This window comes from Salvia splendens, chromosome 6, assembly GCF_004379255.2.
Source record: "Salvia splendens isolate huo1 chromosome 6, SspV2, whole genome shotgun sequence".
Lineage (NCBI taxonomy): Eukaryota > Viridiplantae > Streptophyta > Magnoliopsida > Lamiales > Lamiaceae > Salvia > Salvia splendens.
The window spans coordinates 2,895,754-2,916,550 of NC_056037.1; the positions used below are offsets into that span (position 1 = coordinate 2,895,754).

The following is a 20,797-nucleotide window of genomic DNA, read 5'->3' on the forward strand; positions in this document are numbered from 1 at the left end:
GTTCCCATCAAATGGAGTTTTAATTTTACCAGGTCTAAAATCTGATCAAGATTATCGGATAACAGCAACCAAAGACTACTGAGGATGTGACCATTTTTTTTTGTTTTCAATATATTGTTTAAAACTTTGCCCCTAATTTTGTGTTTTATGGGTTTGTTGAAGGAAGTGTGTCATTTTTAGTTGTTTGTGTCTACTGGATTGTTTTTGGATTATGAAAAAAAATTAAGCATTTGTAAGTTGATGACCAAGATATAAATTCAGTTCCCATTATTGAATTGACTTATTCTAGAATTACTACATTTAGTTTTTCAAATTTAGTGTAGTTTTTGAAGTGGATACAAAATTACAAATCCAAATTCCGACAAGACTGCTAGTATACATTTATTAATTTACCCTTTTAAAAAAGTAGCATAAACCAATTCTCATTATACAAACACATAGTATATGTTATACTGCAACTTTTTATGTGATCTGTTAGCATTATTTATTTTAATTCCAAAAGTGATTATTAATGTTATTAGTTCTAAAAACTATTTAATTATTAAATTTGATTTATTTATTTTTCTATAATTTTAAATAATAAACCAAGCTTTGATTATAATTATACAATTGATATAATTAATAATCAATATTAAACATAAATTAGTTAAATGAGAGCCATGCCACAAAGGCACAAATAATTGTCATATAAGTAGCATTTCAATATACAAAGTACTAGTGTATTAGTTGTAGGTAGTACTCCTACATGTATTAAATTAAAAAATCACAACCAAATTGTGAGTGGGTGAAATGGGATGGCCATGGCATATACCAACTTCACGAGATTCATCGAATCTAGAATTGCGGCAACCCTCTTCTTTTCAACTAAGTTAACATATGTAAAAAGTTTTTATTTAATTCAATATATAGAATAATGGCCATCATACCCATCCCTTTTCTATTGAGAGAAATGCTCAATTTGAACAAGTAATGATTTTTAATAACAAAATATATACTACTAACATTCAAAGAAAAGTGTCGACCTATGCGTGGGATAGTGTTAAATTATATTATGCTTTGACATGAATATTATCGTAGCCTAACATTACAAGAACTAAAATTTGTCTTCACTACACATAAGAATCTTCCTATAATTAAATTTGATTGAAAGGTGTTTGTCTTAAACGCCATAGTTCTAAATTTATGGGCTTCATTTTCTTTAATTAATACTCCACCATCTTTCTTTCACTAACTTTTTGGAAAATTTTACTATGATTCACTAGTTTAATTTATACTACAATAATGAGAAACCTAACCCTCTCAATTTTAAGACCTTTTTTTATGACCAAAGAGTAAACTCTATTTTCAGCCGTACTTTAATTAATTCGGAGTATCATCTTTCATTCACCACATTTTTGGAAAATTATAATACTCTATGATTAGAGTTTTGGACCATCTTTAATCATTTATACTAATTAAAATTCATGTTTGAATATATATGTCATGCCAAAAAGTAATTTTACTTCAACGTTTGCACTAAAATCTTTTAGTACTCCATCCGTCTAGCTCATTCAAGATGTCCATCTTTCGCTTTTAGTTTGTCTCACTTAAAATGTCCACTCTCTATATTTGGAAATTTTCATATCCTCATTAAAATATTCAACTATATTTTTTTCTTTACTTATTCTACCTAAAAATTCCTTCTAAAATCTCGTGCCCAGTGGCAGACGTAGAAAATTATTATAATAGGGGCCATCTATTCTAACTTTTGGATGAAATAATAAGTTTTTATATTTTGTTGTTTTGGTAGGGACTTTGCACATCATTTTACACAAAATACTTACAAAATTATAATGTAATATAACTAAAAGAATAAAAAATATTTAGTTTGGGAAGGGCTTAAGCCCCTCCCTACTAACACGTGTGTCCGCCAATGCCCGTGACATACAAGAATGTCGATATCTTGAGGGGGACGAAGGGAGTATATGGCTCACAAAATTTTTGTTGTAGCTACAGTACATATCCATATTTATTGTTATTCCACAAAAAATGTAAAAATAGGTTTAAGTTTTTAGTATAATTGGAGAATTTTTTTACAAAAAAATTAGATTTGTTGTATTGTTGGAGATGACCTAACTAGTTTTATCAATAATGAGAAACATAACCCTCTCCATTTTAATAAGACCAAGGAGTAACTACTTATGAAATTTTAATGATTTAGGTAAGAAATGTTATATGGAGTATGCGATTTTCGGGTCCTAAACAGTATGAAATGAACAAAAAATGAATGGAACCATTAAAATGTTTTGCCACCACTAGTCCACTACTGTTGTTTTGTTTCACATGTGAAACAATATTTAACTTTTTCAACAAAGTAGCTTACTTAATGCTTTGGTCCAAACCTCCTCTGCATCCAGTTGTTCACTACTCCAACAAAATGAAGGGTTATTATAATCACAAACACCAAGCTTGTTGACTTGCCCGTCTCAATGTAAAACGGATCTTGATACAGCTAGCTAAGATTTATGAGGAAGAACAGTTGTAGATTATCAAAAAAATGAGTTGGCTTAGTTTGGAGAGTGTGAATAGGTCAGATTCTAATACTCCTTATCCTTAGGGCATCCACAGTGGGACGGATGTCCCAGCGGACATCCCGACGGACTTCCCAAAAACACCTCCTGTCACGTCATAAGGACATCCCACTGCACTGCCACGTCATATGGACATCCCACTATACAATGACGGGCATCCCCAAAGACATACGCACAAAATATTTTTTTTAAAAAAAATTAAAAATCAGGATGTCCGTCGGGAACCCGCAATGGCAGACATCACGACGGACGTCATCGGAAAGCCGTGGACATCCCTCGCGGATATCCGGCACGCCGGTCCGACGTCTGCCGGGACGTCTGCCGCTGCAGATGCTCTTAGTTCAACACCTATAAAACCCAAGAGCAGCAGACCTTAAAAGGCTAAAAGCTTGATCATTTTCATGTTTGAAATGTAGAATGCAATCTATTTCTTATGCAAAATTCAGGAGTTGGATATTTGATTTTCTCATTTTAGGTTGTGAAACATGATCATATTATAGTACTAGATTAAATGGTTTGATCTGTTGAGTTAAGTACATATTAAGTTATTTTAACACCAAAATTTTGATAGGTAGTAAAATTTGAACAAATCAATAGTTTGGTAATTTACAGTTAGATTTTAATTTAGGTATATAAAGCCGAATTTGACAAAAGATTAAGAATTTTCAATCAAATAATCCAAATTTCTATAGAGTATAAGTTTGAAACCAAATTCCAAATACTACTATATCTTATAAACTCGTGCAGAGAGAGTTTGTAGATAATGAACTACTACACGAATACAAATGGGCTCTTCAGAGATAATGGGCCTTAATTCAACATGTTTGTTACCATACAAATTAATGGTCCCTAATTTAATTCGGCCTTAATTCATTCCTTTAAAGTTTAAAACGGAGTACGGAGTACTATATTTTATTACGTAAATTAAACTCGTTTGTCGCATTAATATATGTATACAAAAGATTGCCATACTACCTATTTTATTCATATTTTATTATACTATTAAAATAAAAATAAAATTTGCCTTCATCTAATACTCAAAAGACAAACCGTTGACTGAACATCACCAATAATTTGGTCAATGAACATCTTAAGATTAACTTGAGAGCTCCCGCCAACATCCACGGCCTCCCTCGCCAAATCCCTCCATTTCTTAGCGTTTTCCCTCATCTCCCTACTCTCATCTCCACCGTCCATCACCATCTTCAAACACCGCACGATCTCATCACTCTCCACAATCTCCCCCTTCGCCGCCCTCACTCCACACCTCCACAAATCCTCCACCAGCTTCGCATTCGTCACCTGATCCATCGCCTGCGCCATCGCCACCACCGGCACCCCCGCCGCCACGCTCTCCAGCGTCGAATTCCACCCACAGTGGCTCACGAAACAACCCACGCTGGGATGCGACAGAACCTCCACCTGATTGCACCAATTCACCACTCTCCCTCTCTCCACCAACTCCTCTTTACAGCTCACCTTCTCTCTCTCCTCCGACCCTCTCATCACCCACAGAAACGGCCGCCCGATCCTCACCAGCGCCTCCGCTATCGCCTCCGTCTGCCGCCACGTCAGCTCCGAATTGCTCCCGAACGCCACGTAGATCACCGATTCCCTCTCCGAAGAATCCAAAAACTGCAGGTAATTGTCGCTTTTCTGAATCAAATCACCTCCGAATGCGACGTCGGATGAATCCGAACCGTCCAAAAACGCAGAAGGAATCAACGGCCCGATCCCCACCAATTTGTACTTATCCAAATCTCTCAGAGCCCCCCGCCTCCAACGCGTCGAACGTGTTCACCACCACCGTCGCCCGCTCATCCTCTCCGTCCAACATCTCAAAAATATCACTCAGCAATTTGTCGCCGAAATCTTTAACGATCGGATTCGTGTCGAGGAAGAAAGACGGGAGATCGCTGCGGCAGAGCCGCGGCAACCCTGGTAATTCAATCACTTCATCTAAAGGATTAAAATTGTTATTATAGTAATGAAAATAAATGTCGAATAGAATAGCCGGTTGGATGCAGAGGAGAGTGGCGGGGACGCCGAGGCGGCGGGCGGCGAGGCCGGCCCAGGGGACGAGGAGGCTGAAGACGATCCGCGCGTAGGGGCGGCCGGCGGCGAGATTGGAGGCGACGGCATCTTCGACGGCCTTGGTGCCGCAGTCGGTGATGGCTTGGTTGAATTTGGAGGGGTTTTGTGAGGAGGAGTCGGGGCCGGTGGAGAAGGAAATGATGTCGATTAGGGAGAGGAAGGATGGGGGAAGAGTGTGGGACATGCGGGCGGTGGCGGAGGTGTGGGTGAGGACGGTGACCTTAAGGCCGTGTTTGGCTAGGCACTTTGCAAATTGGAGGGAAGGGTTGATGTGGCCTTGGCCGGGGAAGGTTACTAGTAGGATGCGCTTCTCCGCCATTGTTGCTCAAAGATGAATCTAATGCTTTGATTTGTTAAGGTTATTGTGAGTTTTTTTCTCACTTATTTGTAGTGGTTATATAATTGAAAAATGAGTCTACTCAAAGTAAGAAAAATTTGCGGGATGGAGTGTGTGTTTGCAATCAAACTGGACAACTTTTGAATATTATTCACCAACGAAGATCATTGTATGTCAAGGAAGATTCACAGCCTTTGCCAAGAATTTTCATTTGGTGTAAAATTCAACAGATTCTTGTCAAATTGAATACGTAAGCAGAATAGTAGGGTCATGTCAGATGGTTAATTTACCTTAGTCTCTAGACTCATTTTGGTCTTTAACATATTACGATTTTACAATTTTAGTTCAAAACATTATCTTTTAAATTATTCGGTCCCTCACAAATAAAAACGGGTCACATTTGGTCCGAATTTGACAAAATCGGTTAATATTAACGGTCAACATGGATTTATCCGATTTTGACCCAATTAATCATTTTTAATTAATTCAAAAATGATAATAATTATTATAAATAAAAAACTTTTATATTATACATAAAAATATAAAACCCCCCAGCATCTCCGCCGCCAAGCTCCGTCGTACCATCACCTTCGGTCCACCTTCCGTCATCCCTCAGCCTCACCTTCAATCATCCCTCCGCCACAGCGTCCACCTTCCATCATCCTTCAGCCTCACCTTCCGTCGTCACCGTCTCATCCCTCAGCCTCACCCCCTCCTTACATCATCTCCCTCACCACCTCCGCCACCTTCCGTCATCCCTCAGCCTCACCTTCCGTCGTCACCGTCTCATCCCTCAGCCTCACCCCCTCCTTACATCATCTCCCTCACCACCTCCGCCACGGCGTCCACCTTCCTCGCCTCGCTCAACTCAGCAATCAATCCCTCGTAGCTGTCGCAATCGGGGACGCATCCCGCCCTCCCCATCCCTTTCAACACCTCCACCGCTTCTCTAAATTGACCGATTTTCGAAAGAGTCAGAAATAGGTAATTGCAGGTGCCGCAATCGGGGGTGTATCCGATCGATTTCATCTCCGACAAAATTAGCGACGAAGACGCCTTCCGGTGTTGCCGCAATCACGATTTGAGAGGAGGGGGAGGCAGCTGTAGCGGAGGGTGCCTGGACGACTGCGAGGGCGAGGGAGACGTGGTGTGAGTCTCACTTATATATATTAGTTTTATAATAAAATGTGAGTGAAATAATTTGGTGGAAAATTAAGCTTATTTACCGTTTATGGTAAATGGGATGGTGTGAATAATACAAACAAGGCTCCCTATAAGTAATGAGGAGATACAACTCATTTTCCAACCCTAGACAAAGGTGGGCTGAGTGCTGACTTTAAATACGGAGTACTATAGTAAGAACTTAAAACGGGCCTAGTAAAGAAAAGCCCAAAATTTATGACTATTATCTTCGTGGTGTGGGCCGTGGGGGATGAGGCCGGTGAAAGGCCTTTTCTTGTAGTGCTTCGGAGCTGACTCCACTCGACCCAACCTAGGTGGTTGAGTTTTTGATATTTTGTTATGTGTATAAAATACTATCGTTTACAACAATAACCATCTTTTTAGTCTCATATCAACTACAACTTGCTGCTATGTCATTCAACATCAATTTAACTCTCTACATTTATTAAATTCTTGATAATCTCTAAATTAATCAGCCAAATTCATAAATTACGTAATTTAACTTAATAAATATGTACAAGTAAAAATCCTAAATTACATAAACATCATTCCTAAGTTACTTAATTTAACTTGACAAAAAAAAATTCAATCACAGCCATTGCCAGCCCATACTCAATGCAAAACTGCCGCGAAACGGAAGAGCAGCCCGACTGTCCTGCAGTAAGACTCCGACTCATACCCGACCCGGGCCGGGGGGGCTTGCGCGATGTCATACGTAAGTAGAAGATCAGATCGTTGTCGATATCACTACTTACATCTATTAAGCAACATAGTCAATTTTTTTGTTTTCTTATCTTATTTGTAAATTCCTATGTTGAGAGCCTGACTCTTGATATTTATGAAACAAACCAATATTTCCTCCTGCAAGCAAAACAAACCAATGCCGACTTTTGATATTTAGGGCATCATTAACCCCGTCCCCATTTCCGGCCCCAAGTCCCCTCCACGTCATCATTCCTCTATAGTTGCGGCCCAGGCCCCAACTGCTGTAACCCTGCAGGTTGCGGCCCGGGCCGCAACTAATAAATGGCACTATTCACAACTCCAACCTATTTAACTCGTAAAATAAAAAACGCTGGAAATTTATAACACGAAAAATTTAATTTCATCGAATACTGCAAAATTACAACATAGAAATTTTAAAACTGAAAATAAAATACATAAAAACATAACGTCAATTCTGGAAAACATTGGTGCGAGTCCAAATTTCTTCAATTAGATCGGCTTGGAGGCGAGTGTGTTGTTCCTCTTGGCGCATCGCAGCTGAACGGGCCATGACATTGCGGATGTCGTGAGGAAGGCCCTGCACGGGCGGCTCGGTGACAACGTAGTTGCTCCCGGTGCTGGCGAGCGGATCGTCGCTCCACAAAGTGACGTTATCTTGCTCGTCCTCAACGATCATGTTATGCATTATGATACATGCATACATTGTGTCGGCGATGTTTGACCGCTGCCAACCACGGACCGCTTCCTTCACGATAGCCCACCGCGCTTGGAGGACTCCGAATGCACGCTCGGCATCTTTCCGAGCCGCCTCTTGCCTTTGGGCAAACATTGCCCTCCGATCGGTTGTCAGAGCTGTGATAGTCTTCACGAACACGGGCCATCGAGGGTAGATCCCGTCTGCCAGATAGTACCCCATACTATACCGACGGTGGTTGGTCGTGAACTCTACGTTCGGTGCTCGCCCAGCACACAAGTCGTTGAACAATGGAGACTCGTTCAACACATTAAGGTCGTTGTTGGACCCCGCGACACCAAAGTAGGCATGCTAGATCCACAATCTGCAATCGGCAACGGCCTCCAACACAATCGTGGGATGTGTGCCCTTGTGCCCGCTAGTGTATTGTCCTCTCCAAGCCGTTGGACAATTCTTCCACTGCCAGTGCATACAGTCGATGCTTCCAAGCATCCCCGGGAAGGCGTGGGCCCGCTCGTGCATGTCGACCAACTTCCTAACGTCGTCGGTCGTTGGCTTTCGCAAGTACGTATCCTTGAATGCTTCGACGACTGCCCGACAGAATCTAGCGAGGGACTCCCGGCTAGTAGGCTCGCTTACATGGAGATACTCATCGAACATATCTGATGTAGTTCCGTAAGCGAGTTGACGAATGGCAGACGTGCATTTCTGCAACGTCTATATACTTTCCCGGCCCACAGCATCGGTAGTTTGGCAGAAATACGGGTCACGAGCTACAACTGCGTTGACAATGCGTAGGAACAACGGCCTCCGCATCCGGAACCGGCGACGGAACATCTGATCACTCCATCGCGGATCTCTAGAGAAATAATCCGTGAAAAGCCGCAAGGCAGCTTGTTCACGGTCTCGATGAATATACATCCGGGTACGTGGTACCCGGGTTTGTTGTTCGTTCCAAGCTTGAATAACAGCTTGGTAGCGTTCAACTTCGTTGTTGATTTCTTCTTGGATTGCCGGTAGCGCCTCTGCTAACGACCGGGACATTTGATCTTCGAATATTCTTTGACGTGGAGGCATTTTTTCGAATTATAGGAAGAGATTTGAAGTTGAATATGAAGTTGAATGTGTATGAAAATTGAGTAGTATTTATAGAAAAAAATTTCGAATTAAAAAAAAAATGGTTGCGGCCCGGTCCGAGGAGCGTGTAACGCTGGGCCGGGACTCTACAGTTGCGGCCGGTCACCGTGCAACGCCGTCCCAGGCCGGGACGCGGGACGCGCGACAGGCTGGGAACGCGGCCCCGGGACGGGCCTGGGTCGTGACTCTCCTCCGTGCAACGCTCGGGACGGGCCGGGACTCGCGAGATGCGGCCCGGCCCCTTGCGTTACAGATGCTCTTATGAAAAAACAACCAGACTTTGACTTGAGAGGATCTATCATTGTCTATCTTGTTTTTATAAAATTTTACCAGAATTAGATTCACATTGTAAATATTATCCAAATATACCTCTTTTATGTAATCATTTATTGATTTTATAAAAGTGTATATTATCACAAATTTTAAATATGCTTTTATATAATTGCCTTATTTATTTATTTTTTAAAAAAATAATGTGATAATAAAATATACTCCTACTATGCTCCCTCACACCCATAGAAATAGGCCACTTAGAATTGGAACTGATTTTAATGCGTAAGGTAAAGCAAGAGAGAAGAAGAAAAAATAGTTAAAATTGTGTAGACGATGGTATGATTAATAAATGATAAAGTAAAAGAGAATGAGAAAAAGATTGCCGCAAATAGATATGAACTATTTGTAACCATGGGAATGGATCCCTGCTGTAATCGCACTAATAGTGATGTCATATCATGATAATGCATGTCTAGCTCTATATATAATACAACCACAACAAATAACTGAGACCACAAACACACAATCACACTCAGATATCAAAGTTATCTTTTAGCAACAATGGCGGAGAAGCACATCCTACTAGTAACATTCCCCGCGCAAGGCCACATCAACCCTTCCCTCCAATTCGCAAAGCGCCTAGCCAAACATGGCCTTAAAGTCACCATCCTCACCACCACCTCCGCCACCGCCCGCATGTCCCACACTCTCTCCCCTTCCTTCCACTCCCTAATCGACGTCCTTCCCTTCTCCACCACCCTCGATTTATCCACACAAGACGTCCCTAAATTCTTCCAAGACCTCTCCGACCACGGCACCAAAGCCCTCGAAGACGCAGTCGCTGCCAAGCGCGCCGATGGCCGCCCCTACTCTCGGATCGTCTACAATCTCCTTATCCCCTGGGCAGGCCATGCCGCCCGCCGCCTCGGCGTCCCCTTCACGCTCCTCTGGATCCAACCGGCCGCTCTCTTCAGCGTCTATTTTCATTACTATTATAAGAAATTTAATCCTTCCGATGAAGTCATCGAGCTGCCGGGGCTGCCGCTCCTCCGCCGCCGCGATCTTCCGTCTTTTTTTCTCGAGACGAATCCTAGCGTGTACAATTTCGTGATTCCGATGCTGATTGATAATTTCGAGATTTTGGACGGAGAGGATGAGCGGCCGACGGTGGTGGTGAACACGTTCGACGCGTTGGAGGCTGAGGCTCTGAGAGAGTTGAATAAGTACAGATTGCTGGCGATCGGGCCGTTGATTCCTTCTGCGTTTTTGGACGGTGCGGATCAATCCGACGCCAGCTTCGGAGGTGATTTGATTCAGAAAAGTGAAAATTACATGCAATTTTTGGATTCTTCGGAGAGGGAATCGGTGATCTACGTGGCGTTCGGGAGCTATTCGGAGCTGCCGCGGCTGCAGACGGAGGCGATAGCGGAGGCGCTGGTGAGGATCGGGCGGCCGTTTCTGTGGGTGATGAGAGACTCGGAGGAGAAAGAGAAGCTGAGTTGTAAAGAGGAGTTTGTGAAAAGAGGGAGAGTGGTGAATTGGTGCAATCAGGTGGAGGTTCTGTCGCACCGTAGCGTCGGTTGCTTCGTCACGCACTGTGGATGGAATTCGACGCTGGAGAGCGTGGCGGCGGGGGTGCCAGTGGTGACGCTGCCGCAGTGGGCGGATCAGGGTACGAATGCGAAGCTGGTGGAGGATTTGTGGAGGTGTGGAGTGAGGGCGGTGAAGGGGGAGATTGTGGAGGCGGATGAGATCGTAAGGTGCTTGGAGATGGTGATGGACGGCGGAGATGAGAGTAGAGAGATGAGGGAAAGGGCTAAGAAATGGAGGGGTTTGGCGAGGGAGGCTGTGGACGACGGTGGAACTTCTCAACTTAATCTTGGCATCTTCTTGGATCAAATTGTCGGCGGCGGTTAATAAACGGTTAGATTATTACATAAATAAAAGCAAAATTAAATAAATACAGTATTGATTTTATATGTTGTTGTTCGATAATTGTTGCAGTATATGATTAAACAAGATAATATTAGTGAGGTGTTTAGTAATTTAGATTATTTGATGTATTAAATTACAATGATGATAAAAATTTATTAAAATCTTTTTTAATCAATAAATCATGAATCAAAGAAGGAAATTAGAGAGGAGGGAGACTTAGCCTAGTGAGGCTAAGTCGACTGTAGCGCGAGGCAAGGCCCTCGGTGGTGCATAGAGGGACGAGACGAAGGCATGTATAGAAAAGGGGAGGAAGTGCAAACAGGAGAGAGTCGTCGAGAGAGAATGAAAAAGAAGAATATACACCTAATGTTTGGCCAAGAGTAAAATTATCTTGCCAAAATAGTGAGATTAACGGACTAGTAACAGTCGCGCGGATCGCGTGAGGCAAAAATTCGTGCCGCATATAAATAAATCACGGATCGCATGAGACAAAATTCTTGAAATAGTCGTGTTTGGAAAATCATATATCTCAAAAAGGGTTAAGTTCTTTGTTTATCGTTGACTACCAAATATAGAAGATTTACACTGTTGGGACAAGCTATATTACCAGTATTGATTGTCTAAGATACTCTACCGGTCTACCCTAATATTATTAATATATACACTTCACGTTTATATAATGCATGGCAATGAGACGGAAAAATGTATAAGTACTACGTTAATTGACCCATGACGCGTCTCTTTAACTTTCTAATTTAATGCGCTAATTAAATAGTACCTATGGGTGGGCAGATACGAATAATATTGTATGGTGTATCGTATCGAAAATATCGATATAAAAGAATTTCATATCGTTATTGTATCGAAAGTTTCGATGTATCGAAAGTTTCGATATATCGAACTTTTGATATGGATAGTATCAATATCATTATCGTATCGATATTTCGATATATCGTTCAGAACGATATATTAAAGATCGATACGATATACCGAAATATCGTACCGTTTCAAATACATGTATATCAAAAAATATAATTTCAAAACTGAAAAATAACACAAAAATGAATTCAAAAACATATTTAATTTCAATATATTTCGATATATACGGTATATATCTATAATTCAATATGTATTGATTTTCAATATAATTCGATATACCAAAAATATCGAGATATATCATATATTCAATATAAAACGATATATCGCGATATAAGGAAATTTATATCGTTATCGTATCGAAAACTTACGATACGATACCGTATCGTATCGAAAATTACGATATACCGAAAATTTGATAATTTTTGATATTTTTCAATACGATACGAGCGATATATCATTTTTTTCAATATTTTCCCCCAACCCTAATTAGTACCTATATGTGGAAGAAGGGGGGAAATGTAATGTAATTATGCTCGTGAAAATCAGAAAAATATTTTAGAACGGTCAATTATGAATCTCATTATGGCCAAATACTTAATTTATTCATATCGTTGCACTAAAAACAATATTCAAAATTTTGCACTTAATTATACGTGTGTGTTAATTAGTTTCCACCAGGCATAAATATCCAAAAACACAAACTGGGTTTGGTATTATCATTTGACAAATCATACTTTAAGAATTAACATCAGTATACAGAGAGCCATTTTGATTAAAAAGTGAACAATGTTTGGCATTGAAATATTACATCGAAGACGGGCCGAAACTTTCGAAGTTATGAAAGGAAAAAAAATCGAAAAAAATGGTAGCATGTCTTACAAGTTACAACAAACATTGTTCATCTTTAAAAAATGAATTGTTGTAATATGAATCTGAAAGTACGTAGTCGTTTTCAACCCAAGTCTTATTGGTGCACATAGTATTACGTTGGCCAGAAATTGAATGCAAGGTAGCTACAGAAACATAACGGTAGCTGGCATGTGCTTGAAAGATGGGTGGCGCGTGTTTACATTACAAAATCATTAAATTATAATACTGCGTTACATAAATAAAAGGTAATTTACTCTAATTCTGGTCCATTCCACAACTTAATAAATTATGTGGATATTACCACGCGAGTTAAGTGATGTTGTAAATTTATAAAGAGAATGAAGTCGTTTGGTATATAACTATGATGATACACAATTTTTAAAAACTTTCTAGTTAAATTATAAAATTACATGTTAGAATTTGATAAATCTTATAAAAAGTACTCCAAACACTCCTATAGCCTATATATATACATGTATTTCTCTTCTTCACGACATAGGAATCCTCTCTCCATAAACACCTCTAAATAACTTCATAGAAATGGGCCGCCGGCGCGTGGTGTTGGCAACATTTCCGGGACAAGGCCACATCAATCCCGCCCTCCAATTCGCCAAGCGACTCCTCAACGCCGGCACCGACGTCACCTTCTTCACCAGCGTTTACGCGTCTCGGCGCATGGCCATCTCCTCCTCCGCCGCATCCCCGCCGGGCCTCGACTTCGTCTCGTTCTCGGACGGCTACGACGACGGCCTCAAGCCCGGCGGCGACAGCGGCCGCTTCATGTCCGAGATGAAATCCCGCGGCCGGGAGGCCCTCCGGGGCCTCCTCCTCCGCACCGACGCCACCTTCCTCGTCTACTCCCACCTCTTCTCCTGGGCGGCGGAGGTGGCGCGTGACGTCCACCTCCCCAGCGCCCTCCTCTGGGTCGAGCCCGCCACCGTCCTCTGCATCTACCACTTCTACTTCAACGGCCACGCCGCCGCCGTGGACGCCGGTTCCGATGACATCCGCCTCCCTCACCTCCCGCCCCTCAAGCAGCGCGACCTTCCGACATTCCTCCTGCCGGAGACGCCGGAGAGATTTAAATCCCTGATGAGAGAGAAGCTTGAAACCCTAGACGCGGGCAGAGCCGAAGACGAAAAGGTGAAAGTGCTCGTGAACACTTTCGACGCGCTCGAGCCAGACGCGCTCAGAGCGGTCGACAGGTACGAGCTGATGGGGATCGGGCCGCTGATCCCCACAGCGTACCTGGATGGAAGAGATCCCACCGACAGGTCATACGGAGGCGATCTCTTCCGTACACCAGACGACTATGGATGTGCGTCCTGGCTGGAGGCGCAGCCACCGTCGTCGGTGGTGTACGTGTCATTCGGGAGCGTGCTGAAGCTCCCGAAGGCGCAGATGGAGGGGATCGCGGAGGCGCTGCTGGCCTGCGCGAGACCTTTCCTCTGGGTCATCCAACGAAACGAGGATGAGGAAGACAGAGACGAAGAGGAGCTGAGCGTCGCCACGGAATTGGGGAAATTGGGGAAAATAGTGAGGTGGTGCGCGCAACTGGAGATTCTAGGGCACGGGGCGGTGGGGTGCTTCGTGACGCATTGCGGGTGGAATTCGGCGGTGGAGAGTTTGAGTTTGGGGGTGCCGGTGGTGGCGGTGCCGCAGTGGTTTGATCAGGGGACGAATGCGAAGCTGATGGAGGATGTGTGGGGATGCGGGGTGAGGGTGGAGGGAGGGGGTGGGGGTGAGTTGCGGAGGTGTATAGAGATGGTGATGGATGGGGGGGAGAAGAGCAGGGTAGTGAGGGAAAATGCGAGGAAATGGAAGGATTTGGCGACGGAAGCTATGGCGGATAATGGATCTTCGTTTAATAATATCCACGCCTTTCTGCAACAAATTTGATTCCACACTTTGTAATCTGTGTCTTTTCTTACGGAGTTAATGATCATCAACTATCATTGTTTTTTCTCTAAGATCATAAACTATTTATTACTAAATACATTGACTCGTTTTCTGATGCATCCATTTAATGCATTGTGGATATATATAGATAGATACACAAAAATGTGTACACAAAAATGTATGAATAAACCATCAAGTTGCATTAAGTTTCTGCATAAATTAACAAGGAAAATTAAACGTGACTCAATAGAATGAAAATGAATGCGCAGTTTTTTAATTTAACCATTGATATTCAAAATAAATGATTTTAAAATTATTTTGATAGATCTATTACTATGCTTATGATATTTTGGTTTCATATTTCATTTGAAGGTAATAATGTATTACTAGTATAAAGTTAACAATGGTGTTAACCATGTTTTGCCAGTAGAAAAATTCAATATAAATTAACTGGTTGCTTCAATTTTTTTATGTGTAAATGATGGGAATATTATTAATAGAAATTGAAACAAAATAGTAATACCGTGTGGATTTAATGAGAGAGTGATAAATGAGATAAGTGACAGAGCGAAAATGGTGGAATAGAAGGGAGATAAGAAAGAAATTTATTGTGAATAGAATATAGATAGATAGAGTCAAATAACTGTAAGATAAAAAAAAAAAGTGAAAAGCAATTTTTTAAAAAAATAATGTAAAAATATCTCATCTGAGACTATATTTTTTCCTACTATAATTATTTCATGTTGTACTCTAAAACTCACATTTTTGAGAAGTCCTTTTTATTGTTAATCAAGCCTTTACTATTTCTATTTTTAGGTTTTTTATAATTTTATACTAGTACTATAAATTATTACTAGTAGGTAAAAGTTGTCAATAATTATCTGAATAATTTAAAATTAAGTTATTCTAAATCTACAGTCCATCCTTCACGCAACGCTGAGCGCCATTGAAGCACTACAAATACAAACCAGATAAAGAAATCAGCCGAAAAACACAGCGCTTAGCCAAACTACTCTCTCTCTTCTTTCTCTCTCTAGTAACCACCATGGCCACGCGCCACCGCCGCCTCCACCACCTCCTCATCCTCCTCTCCCTCCTCAGCCTCACCGCCTCCGACGACTCCGCCGCCATGTCCAAGCTCCTCTCCTCCCTCTCCCCCGCCCCCCACGGCTGGTCCTCCTCCGCCCAGTTCTGCACCTGGAACAACGTCAACTGCGACTCCACCAACTCCTTCGTCACCAACATCAACCTCGACTCCGCCTCCATCTCCGGCACTCTCCCGCCAGAAATCAACCAGCTCTCCAAGCTCCAATCCTTCGCCGTCCAGAAAAACTCCCTCTCCGGAGCCCTACCTTCCTTCGAAAACATGACCTCACTCCAGCAGATCCTCCTCGACGACAACCAGTTCTCCTCAATCTCCGACAACTTCCTCGCAGGCCTCACCAATCTCCAGGTTTTCAGCATAAGTGAAAACAAGGCTCTCGCTTCCTGGCAAATCCCAGCTTATCTCTCCGATAGCTCAAATCTCGTCAAGTTCTACGCCAGCAATGCTAGCATTAGCGGCGTCATTCCAGATATCTTCGGTTCCTTTCTCAATTTGCAGGATTTGAGGCTTTCCTACAACAACTTGACCGGATCTCTGCCCGGATCCTTCTCCGGATCCGAGATTCGCAACCTCTGGCTCAACAATCAGGACCTAGGGCTTTCTGGAACTATCGATGTGCTTTCCGATATGTCTCAGCTGTCTCAAGTTTGGCTTCATGCGAATGCGTTTACTGGTGGAATTCCTGATTTATCAAATTGCCCTAATTTGTTCGATCTGCAGCTGAGGGATAATAGGTTTACTGGAGTAGTGCCTCCTTCTTTGGTTAATCTGCCTAGTCTTCTTAACATTACACTTCAAAACAATAAGCTGCAGGGGCCCTGCCCTAAGTTTCCGGATAAAGTCGAAGCGGATTTAGGGCTTAAAACCAATAGCTTCTGTTTGCCTGATCCCGGGCCGTGTGATCCGCAGGTGACCGTTCTTCTTGAGGTCGCAGGTGCTCTCGGATATCCGATGGCGCTAGCGGAGTCGTGGGAAGGGAACAATGCTTGCCAACAATGGCAATTTATCCACTGCGATCCGCAGGGGAGCAATGTGACGATTGTGAACATGGCGAAGCAGGGGTTTTCGGGCTCTATATCACCTGCATTTGCTAATCTCACTTCGCTGAGGACTTTGGTGCTGAGTGATAACAAGCTCACAGGTGACATTCCTGCTGTATTGACTACTTTGCCTTCGCTTCAGACGTTTGATGTGTCGAATAATAACTTAACCGGGCCAATTTTGAGCTTTCCTCGTAATATAAGTTTCTTATATGGTGGAAATGCGTTGCTTGGTAAGAGTGGTGGTGGAGGTGGTGGTGGATCGGGGAAGAGTTCGGGGCAATCGGATGGGGGCTCTGGATCTTCGAAAAAATCCCCTTCGGTTGGTATGGTTGTTGGTGTGGTTATAGCTGTTTTGGTGTTTGTTGGAATTCTGTTGTTTGTGTCTTATAAATGCTATTTGAAGAGACGGCATAAGAGGTTTAGTGTGATTGAGGGATCTGAACAAGGGAAGGAGATGGTGATGGGCAATGGAGTGAATGGGGTGAGTGGGTATGCGGGTGTCTCAAGTGAGATCATGAGCCAGAGCAGCGGTGATCATGGCGAGATGCCTGTTTTTGAGGGTGGCAACGTTGCCATCTCAATTCAGGTTCTTAGGGAAGTGACTGACAATTTCAGTGAAGCGAATATCTTGGGTAGAGGAGGGTTTGGGGTCGTGTACAAGGGTGAGTTGCACGACGGGACCAAGATTGCAGTGAAGAGGATGGAGTCCAATGCTATGGGCACGAAAGGGATGAAAGAGTTTCAAGCAGAAATTGCGGTCCTAACCAAAGTCCGTCACAGACATCTCGTCGCTCTGTTAGGTTACTGTATAAACGGCCACGAGAGGCTGCTGGTGTATGAGTACATGCCGCAGGGGCATTTAGGCCAGCATTTGTTTGAATGGGAGGAACATGGCTATCAGCTTCTGACCTGGAAACAACGGGTGACAATAGCCTTGGATGTGGCCAGAGGAGTCGAGTATCTCCACAGCTTGGCGCAGCAGAGTTTCATTCACAGAGATTTGAAGCCATCAAATATTCTTCTTTCCGATGACATGAGAGCCAAGGTGGCGGATTTCGGATTGGTGAAGAATGCACCTGATGGGAAGTATTCTGTTGAGACGCGGTTGGCTGGAACTTTCGGCTATCTTGCACCTGAATATGCTGGTATGAGTTACCTCTTCTGTTTATTTGATGCTTATATCTATGTATAGTACTGATAAACTTCACTTGCTGCAAATTCTATGCTTCAAATTCATGCTTTAGATCAAGTGTTTAGCTTGATATTAACTCATACTACAATAACATTATGTTCTTGATATGTTGACATAGTTTGTATATTAGTAGTATTGAACACTGCATTTTGAGTTTTTGGGTTCTTGAATTTGCTGCAACTTCGAGCTGTTTATTGATCATTAGAGATCAAATATGCATTCTATCTACATGATTGAATTTCTTACAGATGAAATCATAGTAACACTCTTAAGCTTTTCATCACTTCAGCTACGGGAAGAGTAACAACAAAAGTCGATGTGTACGCCTTTGGAGTTGTGTTGATGGAGATTTTAACTGGTAGAAAAGCCCTCGATGAGAACATGCCAGATGAGAAGTCCCATCTGGTGACATGGTTCCGCAGGGTCCTTATCAGCAAGGACAACCTCCGGAAGTCCATTGACCAGAATCTCCAGCCAGACGACGAAACCTATGAAAGTATCTGCAAGGTCGCCGAGCTGGCTGGCCACTGCACTGCTCGCGAGCCATTCCAGAGGCCCGACATGGGGCATGCAGTGAACGTCCTGGGGCCGCTCGTGGAGCAGTGGAAACCTTCTAGAACCCAGGAGGACGAAGGTGATGGCGTCAACCTCCACATGAGCCTCCCTCAAGCCCTCCTGAGATGGCAAGCCGATGAAGGCACTTCTAGAATGTTCGATGATATCTCCTTCAGCCAGACGCAGTCGAGCATCCCCTCAAAACCTACTGGATTCGCGGACACGTTTAGCTCCACGGACTGTAGATGACTGCTGAAAGATCGAAGGCGGGAGAAATTGGATGGAAAGCAAGAATGACTGGAGAAATTTGAAAAGGTTATAAGTCTGTTTTTGGAATGATGCATGTTGTATTTGATTTTCCTTCAACTCATTTTTGAGCCTCAAAAGGAAGATTGCTAGTTGTATTTAATTTATTCTTTTTTTTACTCGACTTGTACAATATTATAGCTCTATTTTTGGAGAAAAAATGTATTGGTGGATTGTGTGATCTAACTCTTTGATTATCAAGAAATCAAGATTGAAAATTTCAACATGGAAACTTGTGTTGATGTACCGTTTTATTTCATTTGAAATTTATTGAGCATATGATGTGTATACAATTTTCAATTGATTTATACTAGTATGACTTATTAGAGTTGGATGGTTTGATAAAAAGTTATAAATAAATAAATAAATAATCATTGACAATTGAAATAAATTTAGAGATATATGATGATTTTTTTAATTGCACCTAGATTTTGAGGATTAAAAATTGAAGAATCAGCATTCATCGCTGTAATATGCAATGGGAAAAATAGGAAAAGAAAAGAAAAAGAGAAATAAAACAGAGTGGTTATGAATATCCGACATTAAATTGATTATGAATCATTCCAGGCTGTAGAAAAAACGCTTTATTCTCTTGTTTGTTTCTGTTTCTCAGATTTCACACGTCTTTAGAAATTTGCTGTAATAAAGCTGGATACACGGAGATAATATACTACTCCATTTGCTCTATTTTTTATTTTTATAATCAAGATTGTATACTTTATAATAGAAGCGACACTATAATGATCAATTGTATGCAAAATGAAGATACTGTCTTTGTTTTTTTTTAAGTTTAAATTTTTTTTATAAATTAATTTCAAACTTTTATATGTTTTTTAAAAATTTGATTGCCTAATTTAGTTTTGATAAGTTGATAACTATGTTCACCATGGACTTAATTTTTTTTGTTACGATAACATTTCGAAAAATGTTTTGTCACTAAAACACGGATTCAACTGATCCTAAACTTAGTTAAATTTAGTTAATCTAAATTGTGGTTTATTTTCATTCTTCGTTATCATCCGTGGTTAACAGTTGTTATTTTACTGTTTTTCAAAGCAGGTCTTTTTCTTCATTGTGTTAGACTTATAAATCCCGTTTTTGGGATTATCTATTGTATAAGATTAAAGGAGTAGTCTATTGTTAGGCTGTCTTATGAGATTGACTCGGTCCGAACATAATTGCATTAAAATGCAAAGTGAATCTTAATATAGATGTCGTTTGGCGAATTTTAATAAACAATTTTCTTGAAATAATAATCCAAATGCAAGCGACTCAAAAGAAAAACAATAAAATATAATATGGTGTAAATTCGGTGCGATTCAAGAAGAAAGTTGTTTGTTTGCATCACACAACACATGGGTTGTGGAGAGATGGGGCATGTAATTGTGGAGGTAGTTTTTAATGCTTTAAAATGAATTAATATAATTTCATGTGCAAGTTGCCGATGACACGACACTTATTAAAAAAAACAATTTTGTTTGAGATATATTCATAAAAGAAAAACAATTGCTAGCAAGTTCGAAATTGATGTTTAGAATTACCAAAATTAGAAATTGTTTGAGGCTTTTGAAAATTACTTTTGGGTTATCATCTTGTGTTGCCACTTTAGTCTTCGAACTGTTGGGAAATTCTATAAAATAAATATAAAAGATTAAAGGAAAACTAAGACTAAATTTAACTGATATAATTCATTTTAATACAAGAAGATAATGTACATGACCAAGAGCAAAGTCAGATACAATCTTTCTTTATATGTATACAGTGGAGACCTATTTGATCAAAATTATAGATGGATAATACTTGGTGAGACAACTAATCATTGCAATTAGTAGCATGAATCTAGGGTTCTAGAGATTATGCCATATATTAACATGAAACTGAAATTATGAACTGAATCTATGGCATATATTGGGGAAATACAGTGTTTTTTATTCAAATAATTAATACTCCTATGAAAGGGTCAAATCTAAATAAAACTCGTGAGATATTATAGAACATGA

The 20,797-nt window shown here is 41.3% G+C and overlaps 3 protein-coding genes and 1 pseudogene across 3 annotated transcripts; 3 read left to right on the plus strand and 1 right to left on the minus strand.

Annotated features, from left to right (window-relative positions):
• Window positions 1-3,454: 3,454 nt before the first annotated feature.
• Window positions 3,455-5,155, minus strand: LOC121806355 (annotated as a pseudogene).
• Window positions 5,156-9,537: 4,382 nt separating this feature from the next.
• Window positions 9,538-11,058, plus strand: LOC121809891 (UDP-glycosyltransferase 75C1-like). Its single transcript, XM_042210733.1, has one exon. It carries the CDS (start codon window positions 9,575-9,577, stop codon window positions 10,928-10,930), a length of 1,356 nt encoding a protein of 451 aa, XP_042066667.1. The 5' UTR covers window positions 9,538-9,574; the 3' UTR covers window positions 10,931-11,058.
• A 1,987-nt stretch (window positions 11,059-13,045) lies between these two features.
• On the plus strand, window positions 13,046-14,667 carry LOC121809989 (anthocyanidin 3-O-glucoside 5-O-glucosyltransferase 1-like). The gene has a single exon (XM_042210860.1). It carries the CDS (start codon window positions 13,238-13,240, stop codon window positions 14,594-14,596), a length of 1,359 nt encoding a protein of 452 aa, XP_042066794.1. The 5' UTR covers window positions 13,046-13,237; the 3' UTR covers window positions 14,597-14,667.
• Window positions 14,668-15,571: 904 nt separating this feature from the next.
• Window positions 15,572-19,023, plus strand: LOC121809781 (receptor-like kinase TMK4). Its single transcript, XM_042210581.1, has 2 exons — window positions 15,572-17,889; window positions 18,226-19,023. The coding sequence occupies exons 1-2, from the start codon at window positions 15,642-15,644 to the stop codon at window positions 18,738-18,740; spliced, it is 2,763 nt and encodes a 920-aa protein (XP_042066515.1). The 5' UTR covers window positions 15,572-15,641; the 3' UTR covers window positions 18,741-19,023.
• The last annotated feature ends 1,774 nt before the right edge of the window (window positions 19,024-20,797 follow it).